This window comes from Heliangelus exortis, chromosome 2 (assembly GCF_036169615.1).
Source record: "Heliangelus exortis chromosome 2, bHelExo1.hap1, whole genome shotgun sequence".
NCBI lineage: Eukaryota > Metazoa > Chordata > Aves > Apodiformes > Trochilidae > Heliangelus > Heliangelus exortis.
The window spans coordinates 61356455-61377780 of NC_092423.1; the positions used below are offsets into that span (position 1 = coordinate 61356455).

Genomic DNA, 21326 nt, shown 5'->3' on the forward strand with positions numbered 1-21326 from the left:
GTTTCTGTACCATGACATAGGCAAGAGTTTCAAAGCAAGGAGAAGAGCCATCAATCAATACCTCTCACTCCATAGCATTTCTGTCTGCTCTGTTGCTTCCCAGGAGCAGAGATAAATGTAGCACAATGTGCACTAAACTGTAGTGGTGGGTATGAAAGGCAACGAGACGCTTTAAAGTACAAGACAGATTTCTGGCACTCCCCACCCTTTCGTTCTTACTCCCCTTCTCCTTTCCCACAATGAGTTTCTTCTCTGCACAAAGTCTCTGAGCAGCTGCTGATCCTGAGCTGCTGTTGTTCCTCCTTGTGTGGGTTGTATTTTACCTCAGGACTATTTGCACTTGACCTGGGATGTTTCAGATGGCAGACATGGATTTACTGTAGGTACCACAAGAGTATTTGGCAGAATCCTAAATTTAATTAATCCTAAATTTGTGTTGTGGTTTTTTCCCTCCCCCTCTCTTTCCTGGCTTGGACTCCTACATTGTTTCTCTGTTGCTTTCCCAAGGCACACAGCCCAAGCGAAACACAAAAAATAAAGCATCGAACAGGGTAAATGCCTTCCAGTTAAACCCTGTTTTAAAATGAATGGTACCTTTCCTTGTCATGTATTAGCATCCATCTTTTAAAACAAATCCTGGGGAGGAGTGTAATATATATGCTGCTTGATGCAGTCCACAGAATATAAAGGAGTATCTCCTCCCTCTGCCCTGCCAGCTGCAGGGAATGCCACAGCCCAGCAGGCCCACAATAGTGCTAACTTTACAGGAACATTTGGATGTGCAAAATCTCATAACAAGAGACAGAGGGCACAACTTCAGCTGAAGCCATTCTGTCATTTCAAAGAATGAGCCAAGGCAGGGCAAGGGGAACATGACTTGCAAAGAGCAAGACAATTTCATCTGTCCACAGGAAACACCTTCTTCCCCCAGCAAAGCAGTGTCCTTCATAGCCCCAGTGCCTTATCATCCCTGCACTGCTCCAGGCCTTGGACTGCTGCCATGTATTTTAGTCTCAGGCACGTTGAATAATAACCATTTCTAGGAAGAAACCAGTCACCTCAGGTGTTGTGAGATCACCATATGCATATAAATAAATAGCTAGATAATTAAAATTATATAAAGTGACACTCTTTATGATTGAGAAGAAGAGGCTCAGGAGAGACCTCATCACTCTCTACAATTCCCTGAAAGGAGGTTGGAGCCAGGTGGGGGTCAGTCTCTTCTACCAGTAAGACAAGAGGGCAAGAGCTCTGTCAGGGGAGGTTTAGGTTGGATATTAGGAAGAAATTCTTAACAGAGAGGGTGATCAGACATTGGAACGGGCTGCCCCGGGAAGTGGTGGATTCTCCATCCCTGGAGATATTTAAAAAGAGACTGGATGTGGCACTCAGTGCCACGGTCTGGTAACCACAGTGGTAGGGGATCAAGGGTTGGACTTGATGATCTCAGAGATCCCTTCCAACCCAGATGATTCTGTGATTCTCTGATTCTGTATAATGATAAGTTGAGACTAGAGGCATTTGTAATAACAGCTCCACTGCCAAGGTCATAAACAGTCCTCTCTGCTCCTGCTGCTACTCCTTCCCATGTGACATAATGACAGCTACACAGACTGACACAAAACCCCAGATCTGAGAGGGAATTGCCTTCCCTGAAGTGTGGAAGTGGGTGTCACAGAGTACTTCGTTGCTACCACACAAATCAGGCCAGGGCAGGGAAGAATTCAGCCATGGATAAGTGGGAACACGCATCTCCTTACAGGACACCATCACATCCCTGTGCCAGGGAAGCCACTGAGGACACTTACTGCTGTATCATCCCCCAGCCTGCGCAGCCTCCAAGGTTTGCAGGAGTTTCTCAGGAGTGAAGCAAAAGTCCTTCATTATTTACTGTTTACATAGGAAAGCCACCATTAGCCTTCCCTTGATTTTAACTGGAAGGCTGGGTCCATCCACACATCAGTATGGATCTCGAATAAATCATCACAGGACCAGAAGGAGATAGAAGGACCAGAAGGCTCCTGGAAAGGGAGGGGGGCACTGCCTGCAGCCCCTCGGGTGGCATCAGTGACAGACAAGGCTGCAGGCCAGAGATAGGTGTGCAACCCCATGTCCACCACCATATAGAGCACTTCTCCTGAAGAGCTGCTGTCCCACTAAAGTTTACACACAGGCACAAACTTGGCACAGACCAAACTAGCTGCAATGGGACACACACAAACACATAACACTAAGCACAACCACAGACCTGGGCCTGAAGCCATCCAAAACCAAGACACAGCTGGGAAGAGTGACCAAAATGCTCAGAGGGACTACAAGCCACCAGAAGCTTAGAATTGGGATTTTGCTTTTCATTAACCCAAACACATGCTTGATTTTTACCCTGTTGTTTACATACATGCTCTCCTCTTTGAAATTTTTCTATTGATTCCATATGCTTCAGATCGGGCAGCTGAACTGAGTCATCTTATCAAAGTTAACACAAAAATAATGTAGTTTTACACATTACTCCCATGATCTTTTCCCTACACATGTATTTACCTTTCCCTCCTTTGAATGTCTTTTTCTTCCCCCCTCTGCAGTCATGTTTGTGGGTTTTCTGCCATGTTCATCTCTCTGGGGTGCTTGGGTAAAGGACCTTGCTGTGCCAGGAGCAGCTGGGCATCATTTCTGAACAGAACCCTGGAAGGCAGTGGAGATTCCAGGGCAACAGCAGACAGATCTCCCCCTTTGCCCTTAGACCTCCCCAGCCAACACATGGGCACACTACTTGTGAAATATCTTCCACATGCCCTGTTCAGACCCCCAGCTGGAGTCCAGGACACTGGGAGAAGCTTCCACCACCACACTCACACTCCTTGTATACTCACGTTCATGTATTTCAGATTGTTCCCTCCCTCTGCCTTCAGCAGGGTCACCTCTCCCAGACATCCCCAGCCCAACAAGATGAGGCCCACAAGCTGAGTAGATGGCACAAACAGTGCAGCATCAAAGGAAGGACGGTCCCAGCAGCAAGGAGCAGGCTGTCCAGCAGTTGCTCCTTGCAGATGCCATGACATTTCAGAGGCTGAGCACAGCACCCTGCAAAAGCATCAGTGCAGAAACCTCAGCATACACAACCTGTGTTGAGTGTTAGGGGAATGGGTGACCTGCTAAACTTCCACATCAGGGAGTAGGGAGTCAGTCCTCAGAGATTGTCTCTGAATTTTTTCTCATTTTAAGCAGGCTGATAGTTCTACAGGCTCCTTTAGATGCAATTGTGTCTTTGCAAGAAGTTGCTTTTACATGTCATACATGCATAACAAAACTCTCCTTTCATCTTGCTGTGGGAGGCCCCCCTCTGAGCTGTGTCCAAGCGATGAGCAGGCCCCGGCCCAGCTATGGATGTGCATTTACCACTTCCAGCAGTGCTCAGGAGGAACAGTCCTCTACACAACCTGTACGAGCTGGGCAGGTGCCAAAAGCAAATAACCCTGAAAGGCTGCAAATGTGAATCCCCCTGCTGGCATTTTGCCAGCCCCCATCATGCTGGAGCACCTTGCCCTTGATGGGTTTCCCCACCATGTCAGAGAACACAGCCACACACACAGAGCCCAGGGACTGCCTGGGAGGCAGGCAGAAGGGCTCACTTCTCTTTGTCACCACAGGACTAAGGTGCTGAGCTTTACTCAGGTACCTTTAGGTAAATAGTGAGCATGTTTTCCTCTGAAAGCTTCATGCAACAGGATGAAGCCCCATATTAGAGAAAACACACATAGTCCTATAGGAAGCATCATACAGTTTCTGGGAGAGAGGAGATTTTTTTTCTACAGCAAACCTCTGCCTTGGCAGAGTCCTCCTGTGGCTGCATGCCCCAGACCATACACTGGGACATGTGGGGTGATGTGAGAACAATACAGCTCAGAGGGAGGAGAGGTCAGTGTAAAACCCAGCCAACTCACCACTTCCAGAAACACTCTGCTGTTTCCTGGGCCACCACAGCTATATCAGCCTCAACCACACTTCCTCACCCAGCCTGAAGGAACTTGGGTCTGGCTGCAGCCCAGAGCATCCCTGTTATCAACTTTTAAACCTTTGCCCCTGAGAAGCCACAGGCTGCTGCCTCTCTGGTTGCACCAAAACCTGTGAGTGACAGGCTGGAGGCCCCAAGGCCCCACACTTTAGTTGCTTGTATTCATAGCCTGAGCAAATCTGGAAGTTCCTTTCCAACTTGATTATATTTTAAAAATGGCACTATCCCAGCATAGAGCCACTGACACTATAATGCTACACACTTCAGCACATTTTGGTAGCAAACATACTGCAAGAAGGCTCCTCTAGCTGAAAGACCATCAAGAACAATGTTCCTTCTAGGCAAAAGCCAAGCTATGTATTAGGTCAGCAAAACTGAACACACTATACCAGAAAACGGATTAATTCCTCTCTCCTTACAGTGGTGAGAGCAGAGAGACTTTGGTCAAGCCTCAGACCAAGGGGAAAAAAACCTCCAAATGGTAACAGATACAGTTAAGAACAAACCAAAGCTTTCTCAAGAAGCATTCAGCTGAGCTGGCCTCAAGGTCCTCAGTTACCTCCTCTAGCACCTGGAAAACTGTCCCTGGGCACTGTCACAGGACATTCCTTGGAGCTCTTCTCCGAAGTCCTGATGCGCGTGTCCCGATCTCGGCCTCACCAAGCAATGGGATGCTCAGGCACACTCACATGGGAAAAGTCCAGCAGATCCCAAGACAGTATCCCCACTAGCTGTTTTGTCCAGGATGACCTGGTGCAGGAGCAGCTGCTGGAGGTGGCAGGATCCCTTGCCTCTCACAACAGACAACAGCACAGACTGCTATAGGCACATGCACCCACCGGGGCTTAAATTCAATTTGTTGGCCAGGAAAACTCCATTACTCATTAACTGGCCAGTCCTCCAGGCTTTCTCAGAGTATGACATTTTGACACTGGCAAGGCTCTCAAGAAGGCAAGACTGCCAAGTTACCAACTGTGCCTGCTAATGGATTGTTATTAAGAGGTTAGCATCAGGAAGAATTTTTCATCTCTTTGCTACACAGTACTACTAAGAAAGAAGCCTGGGGAGGCTCTTGCTTGGAGGATTCACTCTAAGTCTGCTGGGGAAACCTTTCTGCAGCCTCAGTTTGAAAAGTCAAGACTTGCTGCAGTTTTCTCTTTCTGCATAAAATCCAGGCATATCACCACACAGGTGGGGACACTGGGCTGTTGGTCACAAGCTCTGTCACTGAGCAGCTATTCCAGCATCCCCAGCTGAATTTCAAAGTGCACCCATTCCACTTGGTAGCCCTGCTAAAACTCAGGTTAAAGAAAAGAATAACAAGAAAGATTTGGGTGCCTTTTGGTGTTGATTATGATGGTACAGATATTCAGCCCTGAGCTGGGACAACTGTGAGGGTCAGTGTGGCAGTGCTTGGAGATGTTGTTCAGTGTGTAGGTGTTCAGCCAGACTTTGGGCTGAAAATCTCAGCCTGCAAGATCCCATGTGAGAAGTAACCCCTGGTACCAAATGGAAAGTGTTTGCTCTGAAAATTATGACTGGGAGTGCATTTTGGATGTTGGGGTTTTGTTTATTTTACTTCTGGGGCATCCCTGGAAAGATCTGTAGAAAGACAAGGCTTTTACTATAATTTTCAGTGATTTCTGGTTTCCGAAATGTAAAACATTTTTAGTTTGGAAAAGCTGGAGAGAGCTAGAAAGGAGCCATGATGCAGGCTCAAAGGCCACTAGAAAATGTACTTGCAAGGGAATTCTCCTCAGCAGCCATCACCACCTACAGAGGAGGAAGCATCCCCAAGAGTCAAGGGCCTCACAGGGAAGTGTAACAGAATGATGATAGGGTGGGCAGCATCACCCACAGGGTGACCTTGGAGCAAAAGGGTCAACCCACTCACTAGGAGACCCGAGGAGGTGTTTTACAAGGGTGACGTGGGTGATATTTGCCAAACTGGAAGGATGGATCAAGCTGATGGTACTGTTTAAGGCAACACTCATCCCTCTGCAGAAGGGGGTGTGGGTGTGAGTGGGTGGATGGCTGTTTTACACACACAGGTGAAGAAGTTAAACAACATCTTTTGTAATCTCAAAAAATGCAAGGAATTTAAAATCCAGAGATTTGGTTATAAATAATCCAGAAATAAAAGGTTGTTGAAGAAAACTAGTCTTCATGACAAGTACAGAAGTATGGGGTAAAACTGCACATTGAAGGAGAATGAACCGAATGTGGGAACTGGGTCCCATTTCTGCTGAAAAACAAGTGTGTGGAAGAGAGTGTGACCACACATGAGTCACAGGCCTCCTGGATTTTCCTTTGTTGAAAAATGCTCAGGCTTGTCTGACCTAGAATTTTAAAAAAATTGAGATAAATTCAGAAATGTCTTTTTTTCCTTGGAAAAAATTGTTTGGGTTTTTTTTCAAAGTTGCCAGGTGAGGGCTCAGAAGGTCACTTGTCTGCCAGGTGGGGAGCTGGGCAGTTTGCCCACTGCTGGCAGCTGGTAGATTGGCAGGACACCAGGCATGTTGGGGGCCAGCAGCTGGTGTCCATCACAAGTTTGACAGATTTGACTCATTCCCACCACAACATTGGTTCCTCTGTAGTCAGAAAGATCCTCTGAAGGAAAAGTGCCCCACTGGAAACGTTCAGTCTGCTCCAATGCCTCAGCTGTGTCACTGCGTGGACAGATGCGTTGGCACTGCTTTGTTGCACAGTCACCAAACAAGACCAGAGGCTCAGTGGGAAACAAAAAAAAAACCAAACAAACAAACCAAAACAAACAAACAAAAAGAATGTATATAAATACAATGATTGCGTTTAAGTGGAATAACATCAGCACTGAATTTACTATGAACAAACTGGGGTGGGGGGAAGTACAGGTATGACTAAAATTTTGAGCTGTAGGTAACAAGGATGATGTTGAAAAGGAAACATTGAGGTGAAAATCTCAGACATTTTCCTTAGTTTTCAATATGTGTCCTCAAAGGTAGAACTCTGGAGACCTCTCAGATAATCCATTGAGGTGAAAAGTCGCACAGACAATATGCTGGGTTTTCAAGGTTGTGTCACCCAGGTGGAAAACCCTACCTTCAGATGCTGCATAATTGTAGCTAGGCTGGAAATACTTAATAGTAAACATCACCTTATATGTGATGCTCAAAACCACAGCTGTGATTGTCTCTCATAGGCAATGCAGGATGTGAGTGTGTGAGAAAACTAAGGAGCACATACATCTGAAATTACACAGTAAAGTGTCATGTTTCATCATGCCCTTTGGACACACAGAACATGAGGCCTAATTCTCCTGCAAGGAGAAGCAGGGTTGAGGGAGCCAAGGAAAAGTGGCTCTGAAGCAGCAGAATTTTCTTCTTGAAGCCTCCTGCACATCCCACACCCACAGCCTGGCTCTGGCTCCTCCAGGTTCCTCCTGGCATGCCCGAGGTCAGGGTCTCCACTGGACTTCATGAGAGCAACCACCACCAATGCTTTGGCAGCTGCACCCCAGCAGCATGCAAGAGCTAACCCAGAGCCCAGAGGAAATGAGAGTCAAGATTCTGATCACACCTCTTCTATCCTTCTATCCTCAAATTTCCCATGAAGTATCCCGATGTGTTTGAATCCTTCCCGTTGATTTTCTGTGCTCATCTTTATAAAGGCAGCTGAGAATTACAACCAAATGAGGCAGTGTCTTTACACTAATTTTTTTTAATGCTGCACATACTGCATTTGATAACATTAGAAGAAAAAAAATCCAAATTAAACCTTTAGACAGAAAATAAATACATTTTTATGAATATATGCGGAGAGAGTGCAAAAAATTGCATCTGTAAAATGTTTAAATGCTGAATCATACAACAAAAAATTTACAAAAGCACTTATTCCTTTACACATGTCAGCCTTCCTCTTATAAGCACAAAAATATTTTAACAAATCTTACAAAGATCAAACCCTTTTCCCTTCACCAGGAGCAGAGTGGTGAAGAAAGTGTATTACCTAGAGAGGAAAAAAAAAAAAAAAAAAGAAATAGATAAACAAAACATAAGCCTAAACAGGTACCAAGGAAACAGATAAACAAAACATAAGCTTAAACAGGTACCAAGGAAACAAAATTTAGATGCTGAGAAGGAATTTACTCCTGTATGCCACAGCACAGGAGATGAGCCCCCCGAAACAAGGAGCGCTGTCCCTGCTCTTACCAAGCCAAGGATGTATTTCAAATAAAAATCATCTGACAGCAGCATCAGTCCAGCTGGGAGACAGAGAAGAGGCAAGAGCACAGTAAACAGGCTGTCTCAACCCAGTGCCTCTGTCTGCAACACGCAGAGCTGAGCACCTGCCCCAGACCAGGCAGGACAGGGCACCACAACCACTGCCAGTCCACAGCAGTGCTCAGGCATGCACCCCAATGCCAGACCTGGACACCTCAAGTCACACTTGTATCCAAAACTTTTTTTCAGAAGCATGTCAGTGTGGTATGTATCAGTTCTGCTTTTCTTCATTTAAAAGAACTGCTCATTAGGCAAAGCAAATCAGGCTTCAACCAGTCGAGCGAGCTCCAGATAACTCATCTGAACAGAGGTTTCTTTGAAACTGGAACAGGGCACCAGCAGAGACTGGGATATGAAATTGAGGGGAGCGATTTGCTGTGGAATTTGGGGAGTTTTGAGGGTGGGTGGGTAGCTATGGAAAGGGCCAGCTTGAGACAAGGCCCCTGATGAAACTGGGATGTGCTCATGTGTGGTGAGATGGCCCAGCATCACAGCTGTGGTGCAGCACCAGCCCAGCTCTACACCTGCAGTGCAGCTGGTGGCACCCATGAAGCCTCCTGGATGAATCCCTTGTGCACATCCAATGCCACTGCATTGCCCCAGGAAACTGTAAAGCTCAGGCTTTACCTCCCTGAAATTTAAGCAACTCACTGCACACCTGGTACAGTATTGTACATTCAACCTGTCTGGGATATCCAGGCACAGGGCCACTAGAAGCTGCTGCTTCTGTTTGGACATCCAGAAGGCACAAGCAAATGACTGAAGTCCTTAATTTTCAGCCAAGGAATGAGAAAACCTCTTGAGCAGAGGGGGAAAGAATGAGGTCACGTACTCTAAAAAGCTGGTGGACCTTCTCAGCCTGCATCACCTTGTCTCGACCAAATTGTAATGGTCAATAAAATTCATTGCTAGTAAACTACCTTTCCTAACAAAAGAAAATTGCTTAATTCAAACAACTAACTCGAGGGATCATAACAAAACCTCTGATACAATTAAAAAAAAAAAAAAAAAAAAAAGCAGTGAATGTTTATTGTGCACAGCACTGTACTGCACTGCACCAAATTGTAGAAATTTACCTTGCCAGGAACACCATGACCTTCTCCCTATGAAGAAGAAGAAAGGCTTCCAGTATGAATGCAACTAAAACAAATTTAGCATATGATAAAAGGCAATTATGCTTAAAATTTAATATATTATAATTACTAATTATAAATTATATATTTGTTGTATAAATTATAATTATAAAACCACATTGGTTCTGAGTAACTCGACTGTGGTGACACAAAGCAGACCTTTGGGCTTTCTGTTCAACAAAATCGTTTAGTTCTCCCTTCATTACTTTACTAACTAAAGGAGACAAATAAAAATTAGACTGAAGTTTTCTAGAATCTTAGCAGTAAGTTCACTTTCCAGTAGACCACAGAATAATCAACTGACATTATTTCAGGAGACATAAATTTTCCCATCTTTCACATTAATGCCAACCACATAAATTAGGGTCTGATCCTACACATTTGTGTGTGAGAGTGTCTTACTACTGTCTTATAACTAGCACACCCTGTTCAACTGTTTTAATATATTTTAAAAGTTATCTCACTGTATAAGTATACTCCAGAAAGCCTACAGGGGTCTATGGATAGAATATGAAGGTATAAAGGAGAACCTTTTTTGGATTTATACAATAAAAATACGTATATGGGAAGTAAATTTTCTTTTTTCTCCCAGTACATTTTTAAAAAAAGTCTGCTCGATAATAGAAGTGTATCTCCTGGGAAACTCAAAAGCTGGAGGGCTCCTTTACCTTCAAGCTCTAACAAAACAGTCCTTATTTAGGTCTTCCAAGAGAACTGAAGTCTGAATGAGTTTTTCTAAACAAGCCAAGTCTCGAACTTCTATCTTTGGTCATTCGTGTCAACATCAAGTTCCTTATTAAAACCTGGAAGAAAATTGCTGGAAGGTTTTTGTGTCCTCGTACAAAGAAATCTCCTGATTTCACTCTAAGAATCTTTGGCCTAAGTTAGAGAATGAGAAATATGATTATAAAAGTAATTTGTTTAAGATGAGTATGACTGGGAGAAGGAGATCACAGTGTGAAACAGATTTAAGATTTTTAAAGTGACAGACACTCAGCACAACTACCAATTGTGCTACCAGAGAGCAGAGTAGCTAAAACTTGACTTTCATTTTTCCACTGTAGAAATGCAGTTGATTTCTGTCCACTTGTATATCTTCAAGCACATACAAAGGTAATATCCAATTTCTCTTAGTTCATTCAAGTAAAAATTATATACACTTTAAACTCATCTTTGGACTTCATGCTATGCTACTGGGCAGACAACAGTATGTAGCATTTAGCATCATTAAAACACTGTAGAAACATTAATTACTGCTACCCCTTGTGCCCTTCTTTGGGGTAAATAACCCCATGAACAAACGATAAATCATCACTTACTGAAAGACAGCATTTACCATCTCCTATAGTTCTAGAATAAATATTGTAGAGAATTACTTTTGCTATAGAATGACAAGTATTTTCTTTTTGTTATCAAGTGGGTTTGGGAGCAGGCATCATCACCCTCATTTTAACATAAGGACATGAGATGCTGAGTGGGTTCCTCAGCTGTATTTTACACAGCTCCACTGACTGGCATGAAATTACGATGAGATATATGGCCATGGAGATGTGTGGACAGTTGCAGTAAAAATTCATATTTCTAGCAGTGGTGTCTAATTTTAGGATCTAATCTTCATACATCTAGAGCCCAGCTTCAGGATTGAATGCCCTTGGGTTCAGAGGGAATAGAGTAGTTGCCACTTTTGATCTCCAAGGGAGAATGTCTATGGACACCATCACTGTAAGGTTACCAGCCTAAAACCCCCAAGGTCTCTCTCTCTCCATGGTTAAAGGCCCCAGAGTACATAGGTGTTGGTGCCAGGGTGGGTAGTGTGCCTAGATCCCAGTTCCTGCAGTACCTTGTCCTGCCATAGCCCTGAGTTTTCCCTTGGGTGCTGCCTGCAACCAGCCACCTACCCCAGGGGAAAGAAGAGAGATGGTAAGAGCAGTGAAGCCTGTTACTAACATGCACCACATCACACAGATGGAGTTCAAGAGGGTGGATTTACAGCTATATTGATTTAGAAGAGTAGTTGGAGTCCTGTTTTTATGTCTTTCTCCCTAATTTCTGTTAATATTTTTTGTCATAAATCTCTCATACAGTGACTTTAACTTTTCTGATTAATTAAAAAAAAACCCAACCAAAAAACGACAAACCAAACAAACCAAAACCAAACAAACCAAACGAGCAAACAAAAATAAAATTTTAAAAAACCCACTGTAAATAAGCTCTAGCTAGAATTGTTAAATTGTTCTCTGGAAACTCCGAGAGCAGGACCAGTTGGTGCAAAACAGGTGCCTTCTGAAAAACATGGCAACAGGGCCCTACATCTCCCAGCACAGCTACAGCCCCATTTAGCAGAATTAGTGCAACCTCATGTGCTGACCAGCTTCAGATCTATTTACTGCATGTCCTCAGGTATCCCCAGGACACACGATGCACTGGACTTTTAAAGAAAATAATCATTAGTCTTTGTAAGACTTCTATTTTAAGCTCTCAAGTATTTCTAGAACTTACTTCTTAGTCAATTGTTGCATCTATGCAGCCAAAGGAATGTGTGTCTGTACCCCATGCACTTGCTATCCAGCTTCTATGTAAAGATCTCCAGCTAAAGCCTGGGCCACTGCTACCAATCTCCATACAGATTTCTTAGATGCTTGGACTGGCATTTCAGTTGTCAGGTTGAGCTAACACCTGCATACTGAATTTCTACCATTTTTGGTACCCTCAGCAGGCACCTAACCTGCATCAGCAATACAATGTGCACACAGAAAAGGCACATCTTCCTTCTGCTCTTGAGGCATCAGACTCTGGAAGAGGCTATCCTGCACTCAAACTGAGTGGTGTTGTTTTCCCAGACTTCACAGCTATGCAACGCTTTTGTAAAGTATGAGTCTTCAACCATTTAAAAAAATTCCCACTCTATGGAGAGATTTTCTTTAATTTCAGACAACATTTAAAGAACCAAAACAAGTTCAGATTTGTATTACAACACAAATGGTGACATTGTGTTCATTTAGTGTATTCTGGGCAAGACAAGTGCCTTCAGAAATGCCTTCAGCATCTCTTGAACAGAGAAGATCTTAGCAGTTTCATTAACACAGCAGTATTAATGAAAAGAACATGAGACACCTTCATTCCATTTGGCATTTTAGCAAAAAAAAGGCCAAGGGGAAAAAAGGAAGAGGACAAGGAAAGAAAGCAGACTAGCAGAGGGTGTATTGGACATAGAAAAGACCACAAAACATTAAAAATTAATTTTAACATGCAAAGGTACATTGCAATGCTGGTTATGGTTAAAAAGACTGTGCAGCTCCAATATCTTCGTCCTTGAGGCTTTGCTAAAGTAAGACTCTCAACTGCGAGTTCATAAATAAAATGGAAATGACAGTAGTCCCATAAAAGCATAGGTAGAAAAATAGTGCAAAGCCAAGGTCTGGACACTTTAATCTGTCACAAGTACCCTCAAGCACTACCATTACTGCTCTTAAAGAAAACACATACAGAAAACATTATTTATTATAAATGGCAGTTGCCTGCATTGCACTTTGTATTTAAAATGTACTATCTTTTCTGCTTCCCTTCAAAGCTGTGGATGGAGAATAAATACAGCCTTTCGCACTGGCTAGCACTGCCTGCCTTCCAGCCATGACTGGTGGCAAAGTCAGACAGTATTTATAAAAGAAATCAATTAAAAAGTAAAACAGACAGTATCATTTAAGGCCTTTGTCCCTGCTAGTCTGTTCAACAGACTACACTTCCTTAAAATAAGAAACATCTACCACTTCTGTTACAGTAATCAAGAGAGCGAAGTTAAACACACACACACAAAAAAAAAAAAAAGGTCACATTTACAACTGCCAAGAAGGCAAAGTTCCTGAGGCTCGGCCAAATGCAACAGCAAAGATGCTCTCTGCTCTCTGCAGCACCCCCGGGGTGCCCCACACTGTGCACAGGGAGGAGGGCAGAGGGGGAGCCCGACACGATGCTCAGGCTGAGCAGCCCTTGTCAAAAAGGGGATTGGAAATACAGAGGATTACATAGTGCAAACTCGTATCAGTTCCCACAGATATAAAATGCACAGATGGGAGTCCAGAACAAAAGCCACCACTGGCCAGGGTTGTGAGAAGCACCAGCCATTAAGGAAATAAACTCCAGGGAGCAGAGTCCAATCTCATTTACTCCTGGGTGAGCCTGGAGTAACTCCAGCTCTTCAGGGAGGTTTCAGTGAACTTGTACAGGTGTAGCTGATATCAGGATCTGAATCAGTTTGCTAGTGAGACACTAAATTAAACTGAAGGGTTCATTAAATTACAGCCTTTCAGATTTAGAGTAATGAAAAACTACCAGTAACCATGTTAACTGTGAGTGGGAGAGAATAAATACCCACCAATGGACAGAGCTTACATTTACACAGCATTTCTCAAGTATTCACTTCAGCAGGTCCCTGTGTTTTAGAGAAGGGTTCAGGGTTGGATTATCCTGGTGTGAGTCTGTTTTGAACAGGGTTCTTGCCTCCACACCATGTAAACTGTTGAAAAGGTATATACTGACTGCCTAGAAAATAAACTGTGCATTAGGTACTCTGTGTATCCATGGGCACTCTATGTATGCACAACAAAGATCCCAACACTGAGCACAAAATAGGAGCAGCATCAGGTCTTTCTTAAAATACAGCTTCATGATGTGTTTACTACACCCATGTTACTGACAAAGACATGCCCAGTGGCAGGAAAATACCCATAGTCTAAATATTTCAAGGTAGACATGTCATGTCATGTTTGATCTAAAAAAAAAAAAAAAAAGGCTTTCTCAAGGTAGTCCAGTCTCTCAAGGGAGCCTTATCTTAGAAATATTTTTGTTGCATTTCAATTCTGTAATTGAGATCAATAGACAAATAAAATTGATTTCATTGCTGAAAGAAATGCCATGGCAACCAGTTGACAGGAAACTGTCAAATATATTTTCTTAACAGTTTGTTACCTTGAAGGGGACACAAGCTAGCAGACAGAACTTCATCAGGTGTTTCCCTCTCCTCCTTTCATAAAATACCCAAAACTTTATGAGAAAGTCTTACCAAGAGCTAACAGAAAGCATGACAGTAACAATCGGTCTGCAAAGGTAGGACAATACTGCAAGATCAAGTCATGTGCAGAGGATGGTAAAGTTCTAGCAGTTTCATATTTAAGGGTATGAACTGCTGAATGGTGTCCCATTTTCCTCTTAGAGCAAAAACTTATAGCCATATGTACTGCAAAATAATCTAGACTTTTAGTACACTGGGACTTGTTACTGACAGAGTAGCCTGTGAGGAATGGGCACTAATCCCAAGAACTGGAAAAAAAGGGCGTATTATTTGGTAGGTATGGCACTGAAAGACAACCATTGTGCTATCTCACAAACATATGCTCTACAGATGGAGGCTCAAACAGATTTTAAGTTGTTGGTGGGCTGTGTTTTTTCTTCTTGCTTCGGTAAGATTTGCAAATGCAGCAGATGATGCATGGAGATGCCACAAGCAGCAAGGGAGATGTCACTAATGCTATGATACCGAGTCCAACGAGGATCCCCACAACCTGAAAGACATGGTGAGGAAAAATACACGTTTATCTGACGTGGAAAATAAAATACATGCGTGCATGCATAAGCACAGGATACATCACAAAAATATGATTAAAACATGAACATAACGAGCCATAATCTTGGTCCTTCACTGGTGGTGAAAATCTCTTTGCTTTATGGATGTGTTAGAGCTCTACTCAGCTGACTAGAAACACACCTGGGTTCTGTTCCACATCACCGAAGCCCTTGAGTGGCCCAGCTTGTTTCTGCAAGGGCCTCTGTCATAATGTCTTAAGAAGATATCATTCTGAAAAACAAAAGGAGAAGATGTAAGAGCAGGTTACAGTACTGCAGGAAAAGATTCAAGGCTGAACTGGAAATGCAACTTTCCTGACACTGCTTTAGAATTACTATCCAGCATTCACCTGTCTTTCAAATAATTACCCAGAGAAAATTCTAGCAGTTTAAAAGTGGGTGTGCTTGGGACCTGAGCACCTTTCCTCCCCCACTTATAAAAGGCATAAGCATATGCATTGCACCTACTACACGAGTACCTAGTCTGTAATCTGGTGATGGTAAAGAAGCCTGTAGACAGATATTTCTGAAAGCTGATAATCTGAGGGATCATATTCCTGAGCTAATTCTACCTTCTGTTCTCCTGCTACCCCTGCACTTTAGAGTCATTTTCTTCCTAGGCTTAACAGGAAAATTTAAAAAGTAGGAAATCCCCATTTCATTTCTCTTCTCTCAGTAATACTTATTAAATTACTCATTTTATCTTCAGAAAGTGACAAATGCCCTGCATTACCCTCCCCTGTGCTGTAACCTTAGAGCTGCTTCCTCATTCGTTTTTCAGCCTTACTCTTAGGCTCTACAGGTATTACCTTCATCTATGCCTAGAGCTCCTGTAGCCCTGCAAATTTAGAAAAACTGCTTTTGAATCACACAACTACAGTTACTTGTTTTCTTTCTCCTCTGAACTGATGAAATCCTGGTAAAGGCATGTCTGCAGAGCCTGTGAGAATCTGAGAGTCTTCCAGTTCAGCACAGCGTTAAGCAATCGTGCACTGCACGTACTCTGAGGGAAGCCAGGAGACTCATGTTGAGAAAGCACACTCACACACAGAGAAATGGGACATAATGCTAAGCAAACCTGTTTAGCATGCTAAGAGAAAGGGTAAAGAATGAGGAAGTATCTAACATTTTATTGGAAGTGGTGGTGAAGTTCTTTTCACACTCCCACGGTTGTTACCCATGACCGTGCCAAAAAGGGAAGCTCTCGTACACATGAGCACAATACTTCCTTGAAGTCCACAGAAGTTGAGACTAGTTGGTATCACCTGAGCAATAACTAGCAAACTGCACTTCATAATCCACCATTTTTATCCTCAAGCCTACTATTCCTTCACTTCAGCAAACACGGAGCTAGAGTAGACTACTAATGAGACCTAGTCCATATGCACTCTTAATGTACCTGCCCATGAAAAAACCCCCTTCACCCAGTACCATACCATTTTTGGACAGGCTTTGACCCTTACAGTTGCAACAGGTGAGAGACACTTAATTCACTAGCTCTCAATCAGTTTTTAGCTACTGCACTGAAAGCAGGAATCAGAGAAATGCAGTGCTGGAATAGACCTACAGAAAGCAACTACTCTGTCCCATTTCCCTCGAAGAACTAAGTCAAAAACTAGAGACATGGCTTTAATCCTTCATGGAAAATAGTATTTTGATTTAAAAAAAAAAAAAAAAAAAAAAAAACCAAATGAAGAAGAAAGCAAGCAAGAAGCTAAACTGAGCCAACACTTTCCCTAGAATATCAACGAGTTGGTAAAAGCTTGTACTCGGACTAACCCCAGCCCTGTTTCTCTTTATCTAGGTGGTTTTTTTCTGAAGCACTTACATCCAAGTTCTGTAGACAGTACCAGCAAAATGTGTGCTTGCAGTTCTTGCACATCATCTGAGCACAGCCCTCATTTCGCTCAATATAGATTCTACAAACTGGGCACTGCTTTATTGGTGCCTCTGTCTCCGTTCCAATAAGTGACCTAAAAGAGTAAGAAAACATTAAAGTGAAATGTGACTATAATTACTGCTCAGCTCCACTGCCTAATGTGTACTGAGCTTATTTTTCAGAGCTCCTAATGCTGTTGCCCTAGTGCACTTAATGTGTGAACTTTGTCATAATCAGTACAATACACTGAAGTACACTCTCTACAAGGTGCTAGATAATTATTATTATGCAAAAGTGAAACAGGTGTTCCTTGGTGTTTTATGGTCTGAAACCATCACTCACTATACCCACAAGCACATCACCAACAGCATTAAAAAAGAGCAATTTTTAAGACTGCTTGCACCATTTGTTTAACAGGACCATATTATGCAATTGGTAACACTGTCCCTGAGTGAACAAATTAGCCTGAAACTCCACCAAAGCCAAAGATCAAACCTGGAGAAGATTTTGGAGAAAATCTATGCTGAAAAATAACCTGGAAAAATTTATGGTGAGTTCTTTGGTAACTTGTATTCTATGAAGTCTTGAGCAAGTAGAAGGCTTAGATTTTAAGTAAACTTTCATTTCTTGCAAAAAATTACAGAATCATCTAATCATCCAGGTTGGAAAGGACCTCTGAGATCATCAAGTCCAACCCTTGATCCACTACCACCATGGTTACTGGACCATGGCACTGAGTGCCACATCAGTCTCTTCTTAAAATACTCCAGGGATGAAGAGTCCACCACCTCCCTGGGCAGACTATTCCAATGCCTGATTACCCTCTCTGTAAAGAATTTCCCAAATTTAGAAAATTTTGAATGCACATTATGAAATATAATCTGATTCTGAAAACAAACAATAGCTGCAAACATTATATAATTTAAATAATGGAGTATTTTCTTTCTGTAGATTAATACCTTACATAACCTTATCTGTAGGCTGTTTAGACCTGTGCACAATGAGCATAAGTCAGATTTCTCACACCTAATGGAACATTTTACAACCACTGTGCATAAAACTCAAGATTGCTCTGTGCAAAGATTCTATAAATATTAACCAAGGGTGGTTTCTTAATCACAGTTTAAGTTTTGATCCTAAAATATTAGTGCATTGCATTTTTTGCATGGGTGCCAAGTCACAATTCTAGCATGCCTTTAGGCAGATTCAAAGCCCTGGAGGGGCTTCACCTTTCAGAAGTGTCAGTGGTGCCTCACATTTGGTACATAACAAAAAAATATTAACATTTGCAAGGCACAGAGGTAGCACCCCATGCCAAAAAAGAACCAAAAGACTGTGTGACCTCTGTGGGTTCCCTTCTTACCCCTGCTCAGTTGGTAAAGAAACAATTTGGGTTTCCTGGCACGAGCGCTGCGGGTGCCACGCGTCCTTGCAGGAGGAGCAGAACATCAGGTGGCAAACGGGGCACGCCACGGGCACTGGAGCTCCTGACTCACTCGGTGCAATCTGGCAAACTGTTTGGCAGTCAGCTGCAGGGCACCATGTTCTTTGGGGGTCCAAGTGGACTTCTGAAATGTAACAGAAAAAAAAAATAAAAAAATAAAAAAATGTTCATATAGTTCCTGTCTCATCCCAGTGACAAGTGTCCAGGGATGCAAGACCCGGTTCTGCTCACAGGGGGGAAAGTTGAAGCCATCTGCACCCATGCCCATGGGCATTTGAGCCTACTCCTCTTCTTTAGGTGGGTCTGCAACTGTACTCTGCAAAGGTAGCTGCACTGGAAGCATCACAAGAGTGACAATACAGGACAAGTGATGTATTCTTTGAGTTTACGGTGAAGTGCAAAAGACAAACATAACACCCATGTCTTTCATGTGTGCAAGCCATGGTATTTTTTTCATGTAAATAGCAGAGGGACTGCCATTAAACTAATGCCAAATCATTTTCTGTGCCTTATATCCTTCTCTCTACCTACAAATTTCAACTAATAGTCAATTATATGATCATTATTTGTCAGGTATCAGATTACAACAACACTGAAAGCCAGATTCAAGTCGGATACCTTGAGTTACAGACATCACTGCAGGGCAGTGAATGATTAATGCTGATTTTTTTTTTGCTCCCCAAACTTTATTCAAGGAAATCTGGGCTTGCAACAGAAACACAACTAAAACATGCTCATTATTAGAGGTGCCCATTTTCTTTGCACTTTATACTGCCTCAAGTCCATGAGGTGCAGCCAAATGCTCCCACCCTGCAAACCCTCCCTAGAAAAGGGCTGTCATACTTGCAGGAGCTACCTACATCTTCACTGGGAAGTCTCTAGCACCACCACTGAAAAGAAATAGATGGAGAGGATATCTCAGGAACAGGTGGAAATCCCTGTGAGATGTCAAAAGTCATTACCGTGTTCTTCTGGACCTCCAGCAGATAAAATACTATCCCACTTGGAACAAAAGGCTGCACAAAGACTCCTGAAATGCATTCCCTGGCAGCTTTTGTAGAAACAGTTGAAGGTTTCTCCTTTGCATACACCCCTGACTGCACTGCTCCTCTGCAGGAGGCTGCTGGTAGTCTGCAGTGAAGGGGGTGGTAGATGGATATCTGGCAGATGCTCCAATTAGCACGAAAAACAGCAATATCAGTTCACTGTCCATATACCCAAAAACTAGAAACTGTATAAATAGAAATGTACTCAAAGAAGTAAAAATTTCCCCCCAGCTCCCAAGCATTTGGATACGCACATATGAACGCCTGATGAGAAAGACAAACTTCATAACCTAACACACACTAGAAAATCAGCTCTCTTACAGTATTCTTAATTTCTTTGTTAACCTTGAAAATTTCCAGTTTCTTTAAAGACATCCCTCCTACCTGTTTGTATGGGATATTTACAATAAGGCACCACATAAGGATGATCCATGGCAAAAGCTATCATATAGAATTTGGGCAGTGCTACCTGTAGCATCTCTCTCCAGCCACTTCATTCATCTAATTGCCTTCTTTCCTCAAGTTCTCTTACACATACCTCCTTAGCCCCCCAAAACAAACATTTTACTTTCTACTGAACAAAACCCAGAATAAAATGCAGCTTCATACACAGGGAGAAGAGAGAGACATGGATGGGTAGTACAAGCTATTGATAATAATGCCCTAGAAATCATTATTTCATAGAGAATCACAGAATCACAGAATGTAAGCATGGAAGGGACCTCAAGGATCACCTGGTCTAACCCTTCTAAAATTATTGTTTATATGAGATGTCTCAGCACCCCATCAAACTGAGACTTAAAACATTCCAAAGAGGGGGAATCCACTGCTTCCCCTGGGAGACCATTCCAATTTCTGACTGTACTCATAGTGAAAACTTTTCTTCTTGTGTCCAATTGGAATCTCCCCAGGAGCAACTTGTACCCATTGCCTTTTGTTCTATCCATCTGTGTCCTTGTAAATACAGGGTGTCCATCTTTGTAGCTGCCCTTTAAGTACCGGAACATTGTAGTAAGGTCTCTCCTAAGGCTTCTCTTCTTAAGGCTGAACAAACCAAAGCCAGTTTTCTCAGCCTCTCCTCATATGGCAGGTGCTCTAGTCCTCTGATCATTCCCATGGCCTTATTTCTACATATTTCTGTAGCTTCCCTCAGTGTCTCTGAAGAGAAACTCTGAAACTTGGGCAAGACCATGGCCTGGTACAGGCTACTGCATTTAAGTCTTCACACAATAGGTTCAGTGTGCTTTCTGTTGACAAACAGTAGTTAAGATAAAGTGCTGTTCCTACAGATAGCTGCTGAACATATTCAGCTTTGGGAACCTAAATTCTCCTGTCGTGTCTTTGGATAAAAGACAGGATGTCTGGTTTTGACAGCACTTGGAGGAGGGGATGTGGGTTGTAAATCTTACTCATTTTTACAAATTAGTTGCAGCAAGATGTAATGCATGATATGAAACTCCCTTCTCTTCCACTTCCTTCATTTTATAAGGAACATACAGATGATGTTTTGCAACCCATGCTGTCTCATGCTGTTCAGTTTATCATGGAGTACCAATGAAACCAGAAAAAAATCAGAAGGAGCAGACAAAAAAAAAAAAAAAAAAAAAAAAAAAAGCTATTGTATTGCTCTGAGAAGCTGCTCCATCATTTAGTTAGGGCCATTTCTCTCCCAGACCTTTCCTCTGCTTCCCCATAGCCAGTTCACCATATTTGCTCCACTATCAGGAGGAAAGCCTTCCCAAACAGCATCAGTGCCAGGCAGGGGTCTGGCCAGTTTTCACAAAATGCACAAACTCTCAGGTGAGATGTTGGAGACAGATGGGGGAAACGCAGTGCCCTGAAAAAATGAGCCTGTGATTTTCACAGATTATCAGGGACACCTCCTTTTAAAATAGACTACTTTTCACTCAGGCATAAAGTGGTCATAATCT

At 42.8% G+C, this 21326-nt stretch overlaps 1 protein-coding gene across 11 annotated transcripts in view; it reads right to left on the reverse strand.

The window, feature by feature from the left end:
* Positions 1–7672: 7672 nt before the first annotated feature.
* The window catches only part of RNF144B (ring finger protein 144B), a 57482-nt gene continuing 43828 nt past the window's right edge, over positions 7673–21326 (reverse strand). For 10 of the 11 annotated variants that reach the window (XM_071736339.1, XM_071736336.1, XM_071736334.1 and 7 more), the window contains 4 exons: positions 18269–18473; positions 16855–16999; positions 15169–15258; positions 9275–14965 (listed from right to left, as the gene is read on the reverse strand). In XM_071736339.1, coding sequence (XP_071592440.1) covers positions 14825–14965; positions 15169–15258; positions 16855–16999; positions 18269–18473 — 581 coding nt within the window. In that variant the 3' untranslated portion in view covers positions 9275–14824. Of the gene's footprint in view, positions 14966–15168; positions 15259–16854; positions 17000–18268; positions 18474–21326 lie in introns of all 11 variants that reach the window. The other variant, XM_071736341.1, reaches the window with a different exon arrangement.